Genomic DNA, 14818 nt, shown 5'->3' on the forward strand with positions numbered 1-14818 from the left:
ATTCTTACAGGGTTCAAGTTCAATGTCTTAATTAACTGATTAATGCTTGATATATGATACGACATCTTACACTGACATAAATGCAAGGACAGAGAAGTAATGTTTTATGTCACGTGATTTTGGAGAAATCCCTCAAGACACCAACCATCATAATGGGATAAACATAGGTTTCAAATCAACTCGGGAATTTGATTGAATATTGATATATATATTATATTGATTGTGTGTGTGCATTTGTGTTGTCAGTAGTAATGTGTGTGTGTGAGCAAATGTCTGTGTATTGGAGTGTCTGTGTGAGTGTGCATCATCACCCTCTGTATCGTTATACGATCAAGGACGGGGCAGTTGCCATACCAAGTAGTGATGCAGCCAGTCAAGATGCTAACAATGGTGCAGCTGTAGAATGTTTTGAGGAGAAAGAGGCGCTGTCGCGCCTTCATGACTGTGCGTGTGGACCATTTTAAGCCCTTCGAGAAACTTGAAGCTCTCGCCCTGCTCCACTGCAGCCCCGTCGATGTGGATGGGGCATGCTTGTTTCCTGGAGTCCACGATCAGCTCCTTGCTCTTACTGACGTTGAGGGAGAGGTTTTTGCCCTGGCACCACACTACCAGGTCACTGACCTGTCTGTAAACAGCGGCATAGGCAGAAATTACTGTATGGCTGGGCATAAGTAGAAGTGACTGGGCCAACATTTTCCAGCCAAAATACCCTGACATATTTACGTGAACATTTTTGCAATCAAATAGCATAATTTAACACATAACACAGGATAAATGTGACCAAGAAACACCAGAAATGCCCCTTGAGAAGCCCGTTATTAGCAGTAGTGTAGGCTTAGTGATATGTCCTTAGGCACTGGTGTGTTTTTAGTGTTTTTATTTGCAACAGGCCAACCGTCCGAGTCCAACAGTAAACAAACATAATGAAATAGCATACATAATGAAATAGCATACGTGCCACCCTAATCTGGTGGTCCCAGCGCGCACGACCCACGTGGAGTTCCAGGTCTCCGGTAGCCTCTGGAACTGCCGATCTGCAGCCAACAAGGCAGAGTTCATCTCAGCCTATGCCTCCCTCCAGTCCCTCGACTTCTTGGCACTGACAGAAACATGGATCACCACAGATAACACTGCTACTCCTACTGCTCTCTCTTCGTCCGCCCACGTGTTCTCGCACACCCCGAGAGCTTCTGGTCAGCGGGGTGGTGGCATCGGGATCCTTATCTCTCCCAAGTGGTCATTCTCTCTTTCTCCCCTTACCCATCTGTCTATCGCCTCCTTTGAATTTCATGCTGTCACAGTTACCAGCCCTTTCAAGCTTAACATTCTTATCATTTATCGCCCTCCAGGTCCCCTCGGAGAGTTCATCAATGAGCTTGATGCCTTGATAAGCTCCTTTCCTGAGGACGGCTCACCTCTCACAGTTCTGGGCGACTTTAACCTCCCCACGTCTACCTTTGACTCATTCCTCTCTGCCTCCTTCTTTCCACTCCTCTCCTCTTTTGACCTCACCCTCTCACCTTCCCCCTACTCACAAGGCAGGCAATACGCTCGACCTCATCTTTACTAGATGCTGTTTTTCCACTAACCTCATTGCAACTCCCCTCCAAGTCTCCGACCACTACCTTGTATCCTTTTCCCTCTCGCTCTCATCCAACACTTCCCACACTGCCCCTACTCGGATGGTATCGCGCCGTCCCAACCTTCGCTCTCTCTCCCCGCTACTCTCTCCTCTTCCATCCTATCATCTCTTCCCTCTGCTCAAACCTTCTCCAACCTATCTCCTGATTCTGCCTCCTCAACCCTCCTCTCCTCCCTTTCTGCATCCTTTGACTCTCTATGTCCCCTATCTTCCAGGCCGGCTCGGTCCTCCCCTCCCGCTCCGTGGCTTGACGACTCATTGCGAGCTCACAGAACAGGGCTCCGGGCAGCCGAGCGGAAATGGAGGAAAACTCGCCTCCCTGCGGACCTGGCATCCTTTCACTCCCTCCTCTCTACATTTTCCTCCTCTGTCTCTGCTGCTAAAGCCACTTTCTACCACTCTAAATTCCAAGCATCTGCCTCTAACCCTAGGAAGCTCTTTGCCACCTTCTCCTCCCTCATGAATCCTCCTCCCCCTCCCCCTCCTCCCTCTCTGCAGATGACTTCGTCAACCATTTTGAAAAGAAGGTCGACGACATCCGATCCTCGTTTGCTAAGTCAAACGACATCGCTGGTTCTGCTCACACTGCCCTACCCTGTGCTCTGACCTCTTTCTCCCCTCTCTCTCTCCAGATGAAATCTCGCGTCTTGTGACGGCCGGCCGCCCAACAACCTGCCCGCTCGACCCTATCCCCTCCTCTCTTCTCCAGACCATTTCCGGAGACCTTCTCCCTTATCTCACCTCGCTCATCAACTTATCCCTGACCGCTGGCTATGTCCCTTCCATCTTCAAGAGAGCGAGAGTTGCACCCCTTCTGAAAAAACCTACACTCGATCCCTCCGATGTCAACAACTACAGACCAGTATCCCTTCTTTCTTTTCTCTCCAAAACTCTTGAACGTGCCGTCCTTGGTCAGCTCTCCCGCTATCTCTCTCAGAATGACCTTCTTGATCCAAATCAGTCAGGTTTCAAGACTAGTTATTCAACTGAGACTGCTCTTCTCTGTATCACGGAGGCGCTCCGCACCGCTAAAGCTAACTCTCTCTCCTCTGCTCTCATCCTTCTAGACCTATCGGCTGCCTTCGATACTGTGAACCATCAGATCCTCCTCTCCACCCTCTCCGAGTTGGGCATCTCCGGCGCGTCCCACGCTTGGATTGCGTCCTACCTGACAGGTCGCTCCTACCAGGTGGCGTGGCGAGAATCTGTCTCCTCACCACGCGCTCTCACCACTGGTGTCCCCCAGGGCTCTGTTCTAGGCCCTCTCCTATTCTCGCTATACACCAAGTCACTTGGCTCTGTCATAACCTCACATGGTCTCTCCTATCATTGCTATGCGGACGACACACAATTAATCTTCTCCTTTCCCCCTTCTGATGACCAGGTGGCGAATCGCATCTCTGCATGTCTGGCAGACATATCAGTGTGGATGACGGATCACCACCTCAAGCTGAACTTCGGCAAGACGGAGCTGCTCTTCCTCCCGGGGAAGGACTGCCCGTTCCATGATCTCGCCATCACGGTTGACAACTCCATTGTGTCCTCCTCCCAGAGTGCTAAGAACCTTGGCGTGATCCTGGACAACACCCTGTCGTTCTCAACTAACATCAAGGCGGTGGCCCGTTCCTGTAAGTTCATGCTCTACAACATCCGCAGAGTACGACCCTGTCTCACACAGGAAGCGGCACAGGTCCTAATCCAGGCACTTGTCATCTCCCGTCTGGATTACTGCAACTCGCTGTTGGCTGGGCTCCCTGCCTGTGCCATTAAACCCCTACAACTCATCCAGAACGCCGCAGCCCGTCTAGTGTTCAACCTTCCCAAGTTCTCTCACGTCACCCCGCTCCTCCGCTCTCTCCACTGGCTTCCAGTTGAAGCTCGCATCCGCTACAAGACCATGGTGCTTGCCTACGGAGCTGTGAGGGGAACGGCACCTCAGTACCTCCAGGCTCTGATCAGGCCCTACACCCAAATAAGGGCACTACGTTCATCCACCTCTGGCCTGCTCGCCTCCCTACCACTAAGGAAGTACAGTTCCCGCTCAGCCCAGTCAAAACTGTTCGCTGCTCTGGCTCCCCAATGGTCGAACAAACTCCCTCACGACGCCAGGACAGCGGAGTCAATCACCACCTTCCGGAGACACCTGAAACCCCACCTCTTTAAGGAATACCTAGGATAGGATAAAGTAATCCTTCTCACCCCCCCCCCCATTAAAATATTTAGATGCACTATTGTAAAGTGGCTGTTCCACTGGATGTCATAAGGTGAATGCACCAATTTGTAAGTCGCTCTGGATAAGAGCGTCTGCTAAATGACTTAAATGTAATGTAAATGTAAATAGGCTACAATATCATAGATGACTTTCATGTTTGGGGAAGCAGCTCAGCCCCAGCTAGATGACATTTTTTTGCCTTTTATAAACACATTTCATGCTATTCTCAAATCAAATGTTAGTCACATGCGTCAAATACAACAGGTAACCAACAATGGTAACCCTAACCAACAATGCAGTTTAAAAAAAATATGAATAAGAATTAGAAATAAAAAAATAACAAGTAATTAAAGAGCAGCAGTAAAATAACAATAGCCTATATACAGGGGGTACCGGTACAGAGTCAATGTATGTCAATGGCACCGGTTAGTTGAGGTAATATGTACATGTAGGTAGAGTTATTAAAGTGACTTTGGTGTAAAAGGTGGGGGCAATGCAAATAGTCTGGGTAGCAATTTGATTAGATGTTCAGTTGTCTTATGGCTTGGGGGTTGTTGGTCAATTTCTTCAACAAATGATCAGGTCTATATAATTATCAAACATACATTAGTAATGGAAAGGAAACACGGACTCTTTGTTTAAGTATTAAAATGATCCTTTAGTAATACAATTGTAAGCAGAAGTTGGTACAGAATACAGTATATGATCGCTTTCCCCAGGTTCTGCAAAATGTCTAAGACATCCTGTAACTCATATAGCCTCTCCCAGTCCTTCTTGCGTGATTTTCTCTGGCAACAATATTTTAATAAATCTAACCTCCCCCTGACAGCAGCAACCATCTTGTCAGCAATTAAAAGCTCAGAAGTGGGTTTGACCAAAACTTGACCTTTCATCACAAGTATAGGGTCATAACAAGGTGAACGAGTCCAAGCATCTTCTGACAGGTGACTGTTTTCATCAGGTCTGCGGCAGCCTTGTGTTCTCAGAAAACCAGTCATATTCTCAGAACCTCAGATAGCCAGGTGGGGCCCAGACACGAGGAGTATGTATGAATGTAGGCAGTTTCCGCCTTTTAATAGTGTCTGAAGGGCACAACACTCAAAACAGGTGTTAATACACACACAGAGGTCTTCTAGAAGTCTATGACTAGGGTGGCTGGAGTCTTTGACAACTTATAAGGCCTTCCTCTGACACCGCCTGATATAGAGGTCCTGGATGGCAGAAAGCCTGGCCCTGTGATGTACTGGGCCATACGCACTCCCCTCTGTAGTGCCTTACGGTCAGAGCCCGAGCAGGGGCCATACCAGGGTGTGATGCAACCAGTCAGAATACTCTCGATGGTGCAGCTGTAGAACTTTTTGAGGATCTGAGGACCCATGCCAAACCTTTTCAGTCTCTTGAGGGGGACTAAGCTTTGTCGTGCCCTCTTCACAACTGTATTGGTGTGTTTGGACCATGATAGTTTGTTGTTGATGTGGACACCAATGAACTTGAAGCTCTCAACCTGCTCCATTACAGCCCGTCAATGAGAATGGGGGCCTGCTCTGTCCTCCTTTCCCTGTAGTCCACAATCAGGAAGTTCTGTTAGTCTGTATCACCACCTGGTACGGCAACTGCACCGCCCACAACCTCAGGGCCCTCCAGAGGGTGGTGCGGTGTGTCGTCCGGAACAGCTGATGCTCTCATGTATGCTTCAGTATTGCTTGCCTTGAAGCGAGCATTTATCTCGTCTGGTAGGCTTGTGTCACTGGGCAGCTCGCGGCTTCCCTTTTAGTCTGTAATAGTTTGCGAGCCCTGCTACATCCGACGAGTGTCGGAGCCGGTGTAGTACGATTCAATCTTAATCCTGTATTGACGCTTTGCCTGGTTGATGGTTCGTCGGAGAGCATAGCGTGATTTCTTATAATCGTCCGGGTTAGAGTCCCGCTCCTTGAAACCGGCAGCTCTACCCTTTAGCTCAGTGCGGATGTTGCCTGTAATCCATGGCTTCTGGTTGGGGTATGTACGTACGGTCACTGTGGGGACGACATCATCAATGCACTTATTGATGAAGCCAGTGACTGATGTGGTGTACTCCTCAATGCCATCGGAAGAATCCTGGATCATATTCCAGTTTGTGCTAGCAAAACAGTCCTGTAGTTTAGCATCTTTGTCACCTGACCACTTCTTTATTGACCTAGTCACTGGTGCTTCCTGCTTTAGTTTTTGCTTGTAAGTGGGAATCAGGAGGATATAATTATGGACAGATTTGCCAAATGGAGGGTGAGGAAGAGTTTTGTACGTGTCTCTGTGTGTGGAGTAAAAGTGGCCCAGAGTTTATTTCCCTCTGGTTGCACATTAACATGCTGGTATAAATGAGGTAAAACAGATTTAATTTTCCCTGCATTAAAGTCCCCGGCCACTAGGAGCGCCACCTCTGGATGAGCGTTTTCCTGTTTGCTTATGGCCATATACAGCTCATTGAGTGTCGTCTTAGTAACAGCATTGGTTTGTGTTCGTAATTAGACAGCTGCGAAAAATATAGATGAAAACTCTCATGGTAAATAGTGTGGTCTACAGCTTATAATGAGATATACTGTACCTCAAGCGAGCAAATCCTCAAGACTTATAATAATAATAATAATAATATATGCCATTTAACAGACGCTTTTATCCAAAGCGACTTACAGTCATGTGTGCATACATTCTACGTATGGGTGGTCCCGGGAATTGAACCCACTACCCTGGCGTTACAAGCGCCATGCTCAATATTAGATTTCGTGCACCAGTTAGTGTTTATAAATATACAAAGACAGACACCCCTTGTCTTACCGGAGACAGCTGTTCTATTTTGCCAATGCAGCGTAATCCCCTCTAGCTATATGTTATCCGTGTCGTCGTTCAGCCACGACTCTGTGAAACATAAGATATTACCGTTTTTCATGTCCCATTGGTAGGATATAAGGGATCGTGGTTTGTCTATTTTATTATCCAATGATTGTACGTTGGCTAATAGGACTGATTGTAGAGGCAGATTACCCACTCGACATCGGATACTTACAAGGCAACATGACCTACGTCCCCGATATCTCCGTCTCTTTCTCAAGCGAATGATGGGGATTTGGGCCTTGTCAGGTGTCTGAAGTAAATCCTTTGTGTCCGACTCGTTAAAGAAAAAATCTTTGTCCAGTACGAGGTCAGTAATCGTTGTCCTGATATCCAGCAGCTATTCGGTCATAAGAGATGGTGGCAGAGACATTATGTACAAAATAAGTTACAAATAATGCAAAAAAACACACACAATCGCACAATTGGTTAGGAGTCCGTAAAAGGGCAGCCATCTCCTCTGGCGCCATTGTCTTGGCAGTGACATAGTGTCCCCATGAGTGACAGAACACTGAGCCAATCATGGCGCAAATAGAGAACATGCCCAATCACGGCACAACTAGAGAACATTACCGTTGGCTGCCCCAACACCACAGAAAGCACTGAGCTAGGCTGAAACACCTGCATTTTGGAGCTGCCTTAAGCAAAAAAGAGACCAAGTTACTATGTGGCTTTATTAACTCTTTGTAACATTTATTTTTTACATGGTTTACAAACTGATGTGTGACACTTATTGTCAATATAACATGCAAAACAGGCAACCCCTACAAAAGTGAATGACGGGTCGCCACTGTGCCTAGGGATATTTTAGATGCTACTCACTGACAGCTGCAATCAGCCATTTCATATTTGCTTCGCGTACGCTGTGCAAACTGCAGGGTTCCCGACTGTAGGCTATGAGCTTGTGATTTACGATATGATTGCGATGTAACCCATTATATCCCAGTAATCTTTTTCTGCATTTAATCGTTCTTATTAGCCAGTAGACAATAAAACCAACAAATCAAGTATATATACAGTCAAAAGTTTGGACACACCTACTCATTCAAGGGTTTTTCTTTATTTTTACATTGTAGAATAGTGAAGACATCAAAACAATGAAATAACACATATGGAATCATGTAGTAACTAAAAAAAGTGTTAAAACAAATCAAAATATATTTTATATTTGAGATTCCTCAAAGTAGCCACACTTTGCCTTGATGACAGCTTGCAAACTCTTGGCATTCTCTCAACTAGCTTCATGAGGAATGCTATTCCAACAGTCTTGAAGGAGTTCCCATATATGCTGAGCACTTGTTGGGTTGAGGTCAGGTGATTGTGGTGGCCAGGTCATCTGACGCAGCACTCCATCACTCTCCTTCTTGGTGAAATAGCCCTTACACAGCCTGGAGGTGTGTTGTGTCATTGTCCTGTTGAAAAACAAATAATAGTCTCTCTAATCACAAACCAGATGGGATGGCGTATCTCTGCAGAATGCTGTGATACAGGAGCCATGCTGGTTAAGTGTGCCTTGAATTCTAAATAAATCAGTGTCACCAGCAAAGCACCCCCACACCATCACACATTCTCCTCTGTGCTTCACGGTGGGAACCACACATGCGGAAATCATCCACAAACCTACTCTGCGTCTCAGAAAGACACGGTGGTTGGAACCAAAAATCTCAAATTTGTACTCACAGAAAAGAACAGATTTTCACCGCTCTAATGTCCATTGCTCATGTTTCTTGGCCCAAGCACGTCTCTTCTTATTAGTGTCCTTATGTAGTGGTTTCTTCGCAGAAATTCAACCATGAACACCGGATTCACTCGGTCTCCTCTGAACAGTTGATGTTGAGATGTGTCTGTTGAACTCTGAAGCATTTATTTGGGCTGTAATCTGTGGTGCAATTAACTCTAATGAACATATTCTCTGCAGAAGAGGTAACTCTGGGTCTTCCTTTCCTGTGGCGGTCCTCATGAGAGCCAGTTTCATCATAGCGCTTGAGGGTATTTGCAACTGTACTTGAAGAAACGTTCAAAGTTCTTGACATTTTCCAGATGGACTGTCTTAAACTAATTTCTCTTTGCTTATTTGAGCTGTTCTTGCCATAATATGGACTTGGTCTTTCACCAAATAGGGTCATCTTCTGTATACCACCCCTACCTTGTCACAACACAACTGATTTGCTCAAATGCATTAAGGAAAGAAATTCCAGAAATGTACTTTTAACAAGGCGCATCTGTTAATTGAAATGCATTCCAGGTGAATACCTCATGAAGCTGGTTGAGAGAATGCCAAGAGTGTGCAAAGCTGTCATCAAGGTAAAGGGTTGCTATTTTAAATAATCTCAAATATATTTAGATTTTTTTCACACATTTTTGGTTACTGCATGATTCCATATGTGTTATGTTATAGTTCTGATGTTTTCACTAGTAAAAAGAAAGAAAAAAAACTTGGTGTGTCCAAACTTAACTTTTACTGTGTCAATATATATATTTTAAGACCCCCTGATTGGGTAGGCCAGTATTCAATCTGGCAGGACCTGGCTTCACCTCTTATTGTAGATCTTATGTTCTCCCTTCATCAAGCATAGCCTACCACCCCTCTCCCACATATTCTGTGTTTAAGTATTATAAATGTCAATATTCAAATGTAAATTGTACTCCCAATTCAGCATGTTGCTGCCACTTGTAACCCCCCACCCCTCCCCCCAAAAAGGAATGATCCTTTTCTCCCTCACCCATCAACAACACTGACAAAGAACACACAGGTAAACCTAAAATAGTTTTATTGACAGAATATTTCAAAGCGATCCCTTTCCACTTCATCCTACCCTGTTAACAAGGCAATAATGAAGTCATGCTAAGGCTATAAAAAGTAATAGAAATGACAGAATGACACACATTCTGCAAGGCTTGCCGAGGTTATTTGTAGTTACAGTATGAGCATCACCTCAATACTGCAAAGACAGGATAGAGGTTCCCTACTACACCCAGTGCAGGAGTGTTATAATCTGTGTGGTTCTGGTCCAAACAGTGTCAATGAGCAGATTGACAACACACACATAAAAGATTCACTGGGTCAGGGCAAAGAGAATGAAATCTTGTTCAAATCACAAAGACCTTGTGCTCAACAGGCATCTTTTATGTCACCATAATAATAATAATAATAATAATAATAATAATGTAGAACAGTCGCAGGACCTCCCCAACAGCAGATGGTGACCCCCTGTAGCTTCACCATCAGTGCAAAAGGGCTGTGACAAACAGTAACAACAAACTGAAGTTAACAGCAGTCAAAAGAATCATGATAATAAGTCGGTAGAAAGAGAGTTAAGAAAGGGACTAGGTTGCAGACATACAAGGCCTTTAAGAAGGGGTGATACCCTCTACCTTTAAGCAGTGTTATTTCTACCTTTAAGGGGGTATTTCTACCTTTAAGAAGGGGTATTTCTACCTTTAAGAAGGGGTATTTCTACCTTTAAGAAGGGGTATTTCTACCTTCAAGAAGGGGTATTTCTACCTTCAAGAAGGGGTATTTCTACCTTCAAGAAGGGGTATTTCTACCTTCAAGAAGGGGTATTTCTACCTTTAAGAAGGGGTGATACCCTCTACCTTTAAGCAGGGTTATTTCTACCTTTAAGCAGGGGTGATACCCTCTACCTTTAAGCAGGGTTATTTCTACCTTTAAGCACGTCCTTTTGATTGCCCAGTGAAAACACTGAGGACAAGCAGCACCATTTCTCTCCTAGAGTCTTATATCCCACTAGGCCCCACAGATCCACCACGTGTGTCAGGGTCCAGGGTTTAAGGGCTCGTGGGTTCAAGTCACAAGAGAAAGGATTACAGATGTTTCAAGCCGCAAAAAAAATAAACAGCAAAGTTAGACAGCAATGATGGTAAAACACGAGTGAATATACAATAATACATTTCATACAACTACGTTGTACATAGAGTCAGTAGAAAATAAAGCATATTTTACCACTGTAAATATATGTATATATAGATATATCCTATAAAACAGACCAGTTATGCTATGAATATAGCTACATGTAAAGCTTTATTTCTTATATATTACTAAAGACAGTACAGTATCAGTGGTTCCCTGACCATTCCAGCTGAAATGGCTTCTGAGCAAGCATCTCCTCAGGGCAGCCCTTGCCTTATACCAAGGACCTGATGCAACCGTAGAATTCTAATTCCATGGTCTGATGCTGCACTCCTCCACAGGCTGAGCGGTAAGCTCAGGGTGGGTACGCAGAGGAAGAGGTCAGATGGCTGGACCCCTTTGGGAGCGTCCTCCCCTCTCCTCGTCTCCAGGGCACATCTGTGCCTCCTGTACCCATTTTAGCCTTTCACAGAGATCTTGTTCTCCACGGCAGCCAGCATGGAACAGAATCGAGAGTTCTCATTGGCCAGCAGGTTGGCCGGCTCATCAAACTCCACCACCTAAAAGAAATGGAGAAAACAAAACAAAACAAGGCTTTAGGGATTCCTTGGAGCATAAATGTGGGGTATCACTATATATATGTTGATTTAGTAAGACCTAAAAGCCTTCCAAGCCCATTAGCCTGTTGTAGAGACAGGAAATGTGAATGTATGCAACCTCATTGTCCGTCTCCGTATGACCGACCCGAGATTCGAACCCTTGTTTGAAACAACTTTGCGACCACAAAGCAGCTTCCTGCCCTACTAAAACCATGCTAAGGTTGAGCTACAGGGCAACACAGCTTCTGGACTCACTAGCTAGCTAGTTCTGCTACACACTAGCTAGCTAGTTCTGCTACACAAATAGTACTAGGCGAGTGAGTGTACAGTAGATGAGCTTGTGTTGTGTGTACCTGTCCCTGGTTGAGCACCATGATGCGGTCACAGTTGAGTACGGTGTGCAGCCGGTGGGCTATGGTCAGGGTGGTGCAGTCCTGAAAGGCATTGCGGATTGTCTCCTGGATCAGAGAATCCGTCTCCGAGTCCATCGCTGCCGTTGCCTCGTCCAAGATCAAAACCTGAGAGGGGGAGGGGTAACCGAGAGCTAAGTCAGAAAAGCACTGTGACCATAGAAGACTTAAAGTTCTCCTTCTTCCCACAAGGTTGACTACCCAGAAAACTATTGGGACGTCAACACACATGAAAATTACAATTCTCTCAATTCCCATTTTGTAGGGTACCTTGCACTGTCTGAGCAGGACTCTAGCAACACAGAGCAGCTGTCTCTCTCCCATGGAGAAGTTCTCTCCGTTCTCCACCACCTCTGACTCCAGCTTCAGGGGCAGCTGAGACACCTGGAGGGATGGACAGAGAGGGAGAGAGTACTGAATCAAAGACAGGAAATTCAACATGGATCTAATTTCTCAGTCCTGTGTTACCTCTTCCCTTCTGAGCCTCTGTGCCTATAACTCCACCCCACCTGCTGGCACACAAGCATCTTTCTAAAAACCAGTCATCTAGTATGAGCATACTCTCTCGTGTAGTCTCTTACTCTTGACAACCGAGTTCCGGATACTCACACACTCCTTCATGTGTGTCCGCTCCAGAGCGTCCCAGATCAGCTCCTCAGCGTATTGTTTAAAGGGGTCCAGGTTTGACCTGGGGGTGGATACAGGACAAGGACAACTTCAAGACAATGCATCGACAGTCACCAGATTACATTGACCAGTGGATGGGACTAAAGGGAAAATCCCTCGTGGCAACTCAGCAAAACCACACAACCACATCTGGGACCATCAGGCGAGTGGCCGTGTTCATTTACAGTCACAATAGTACAGCGAGCGTTTGAGTGGCGTGCCCACCTGACTGTGCCGCTGAACAGCACAGGCTCCTGAGGGATAATGGACAGCTTGCTGCGGAGGTCGGCCAGGCCGATGTCACAGATATTGATGCCGTCCATCTTGATGGAGCCGCCGCAGGGCTCCACCAGACGGAACAGAGCTACGCCCAGAGAAGACTTCCCTGTGGACAGAGCAGGGGGGACATACGCTGTACAATTATGTAACATTCGCCAGCCATAAAACAAATACGGAGATAAATTTGAAATGTAGGTTTCAATAGGAATGAAGTGAAATTGACCTCGGTCCTGGATATATAACACAAGATCATATTATGGATAAGTAGAATTTTCAGATACATGATCAAAGAGCGCATGGCTTCGAGAGATGTTTCACTGACTGTTTCCACTGACCTGAGCCCGTCCGGCCCACTATGCCAATCTTCTCCTTGGGACGGATGGTGCAGGACACCTTCTTGAGAACAAGCGGCAAGTTGTCTCTGTACCTCATCTCAGTCTTGTCAAACACCACCTCGCCCTCCTGGGGCCAGTCTGGCGGGGGCGCCTTGTTCTTGATGCGGGCCGGGGCCTCCAGCGCTAGAGACTGGGGGAAGGCAGAGGAGACCGCTTTAGGGTTCATAATAATAATAATACTGCACTTCAATTCTTTAGCACCTTTCAAATGTATACAGTGCGGCACAAAAGGCTTTAAAAACAAAGTTTAAAATAACTCCGAAACTCTAGGCCTCGGCTATAAGATGTATCTTCTTAGAGTTTCCTAGTTTGAGAATGATGAAAACACGCTGTAGGTCACAGTGGTCGTGAGGCAACATATGCAGTGAGAGTGCAGTGCCATGTATTAGTAGTGCAGTAACCTCAATGTAGTGGTGAATCCTCTCCACAGAAGTGAAGCGAGCCTCAGTTTCAGAGGCTAGTCTGACTGTGAACTGGAACAGCCCTGTGAGCTGAGAGAAGAAGGGGGAGAGGGAGAAGACATTTATCAAATTAAACGCATTAATGTCATCTCTACTACTGTAACCATGTACTCCTCTTTAACCAAGTACGTATAATATAATGGATCTACGCAGCTCTGTTTAGATATATAACAACCAATCAAGGGAAAGATGAGTGAGGAATGAAAGGGAAAGTGGAGTGACAGAAACAGAGGAGATGATAGAGGAAGTAACAGAGAGTAAAGGAGAAAGACTAGGAGAGTAATACTGCTAAGTGAAGAGAAAAGTGACAGAAACAGAGGAAGTAACAGAGAGTAAAGGAGAAAGACTAGGAGAGTAATACTGCTAAGTGAAGAGTAAAGTGACAGAAACAGAGGAGACAGAGGAAGTAACAGAGTAAAGGAGAAAGACTAGGAGAGTAATACTGCTAAGTGAAGAGAAAAGTGACAAACAGAGGAGACAGAGGAAGTAACAGAGTAAAGGAGAAAGACTAGGAGAGTAATACTGCTAAGTGAAGAGAAAAGTGACAGAAACAGAGGAGACAGAGGAAGTAACAGAGTAAAGGAGAAAGACTAGGAGAGTAATACTGCTAAGTGAAGAGAAAAGTGACAGAAACAGAGGAGACAGAGGAAGTAACAGAGTAAAGGGGAAAGGGAGAGTAATACTGCTAAGTGAAGAGAAAAGTGACAGAAACAGAGGAAGTAACAGAGTAAAGGAGAAAGACTAGGAGAGTAATACTGCTAAGTGAAGAGAAAAGTGACAGAAACAGAGGAAGTAACAGAGTAAAGGAGAAAGACTAGGAGAGTAATACTGCTAAGTGAAGAGAAAAGTGACAGAAACAGAGGAAGTAACAGAGTAAAGGAGAAAGACTAGGAGAGTAATACTGCTAAGTGAAGAGAAAAGTGACAGAAACAGAGGAAGTAACAGAGTAAAGGAGAAAGACTAGGAGAGTAATACTGCTAAGTGAAGAGAAAAGTGGCAGAAACAGAGGAGACAGAGGAAGTAACAGAGTAAAGGAGAAAGACTAGGAGAGTAATACTGCTAAGTGAAGAGAAAAGTGACAGAAACAGAGGAGACAGAGGAAGTAACAGAGTAAAGGGGAAAGGGAGAGTAATACTGCTAAGTGAAGAGAAAAGTGACAGAAACAGAGGAAGTAACAGAGTAAAGGAGAAAGACTAGGAGAGTAATACTGCTAAGTGAAGAGAAAAGTGACAGAAACAGAGGAAGTAACAGAGAGTAAAGGAGAAAGACTAGGAGAGTAATACTGCTAAGTGAAGAGAAAAGTGACAGAAACAGAGGAGACAGAGGAAGTAACAGAGTAAAGGGGAAAGGGAGAGTAATACTGCTAAGTGAAGAGAAAAGTGGCAGAAACAGAGGAGAAGATAGAGGAAGTAACCGAG

At 45.4% G+C, this 14818-nt stretch overlaps 1 protein-coding gene across 8 annotated transcripts in view; it reads right to left on the reverse strand.

Moving 5' to 3' along the window:
• Positions 1–9473: 9473 nt before the first annotated feature.
• The window catches only part of abcc5 (ATP-binding cassette, sub-family C (CFTR/MRP), member 5), a 60585-nt gene continuing 55240 nt past the window's right edge, over positions 9474–14818 (reverse strand). For 3 of the 8 annotated variants that reach the window (XM_046294984.1, XM_046294985.1, XM_046294989.1), the window contains 7 exons: positions 13341–13430; positions 12880–13069; positions 12491–12650; positions 12209–12287; positions 11870–11983; positions 11543–11707; positions 9474–11150 (listed from right to left, as the gene is read on the reverse strand). In XM_046294984.1, the coding sequence (XP_046150940.1) occupies positions 11049–11150; positions 11543–11707; positions 11870–11983; positions 12209–12287; positions 12491–12650; positions 12880–13069; positions 13341–13430 (900 nt within the window). In that variant the 3' untranslated portion in view covers positions 9474–11048. Of the gene's footprint in view, positions 11151–11542; positions 11708–11869; positions 12109–12180; positions 12288–12490; positions 12651–12879; positions 13070–13340; positions 13431–14818 lie in introns of those variants that run through there. The other 5 variants (XR_006831376.1, XR_006831378.1, XR_006831377.1 and 2 more) reach the window with 5 other exon arrangements.

This window comes from Oncorhynchus gorbuscha, linkage group LG13 (assembly GCF_021184085.1).
Source record: "Oncorhynchus gorbuscha isolate QuinsamMale2020 ecotype Even-year linkage group LG13, OgorEven_v1.0, whole genome shotgun sequence".
NCBI lineage: Eukaryota > Metazoa > Chordata > Actinopteri > Salmoniformes > Salmonidae > Oncorhynchus > Oncorhynchus gorbuscha.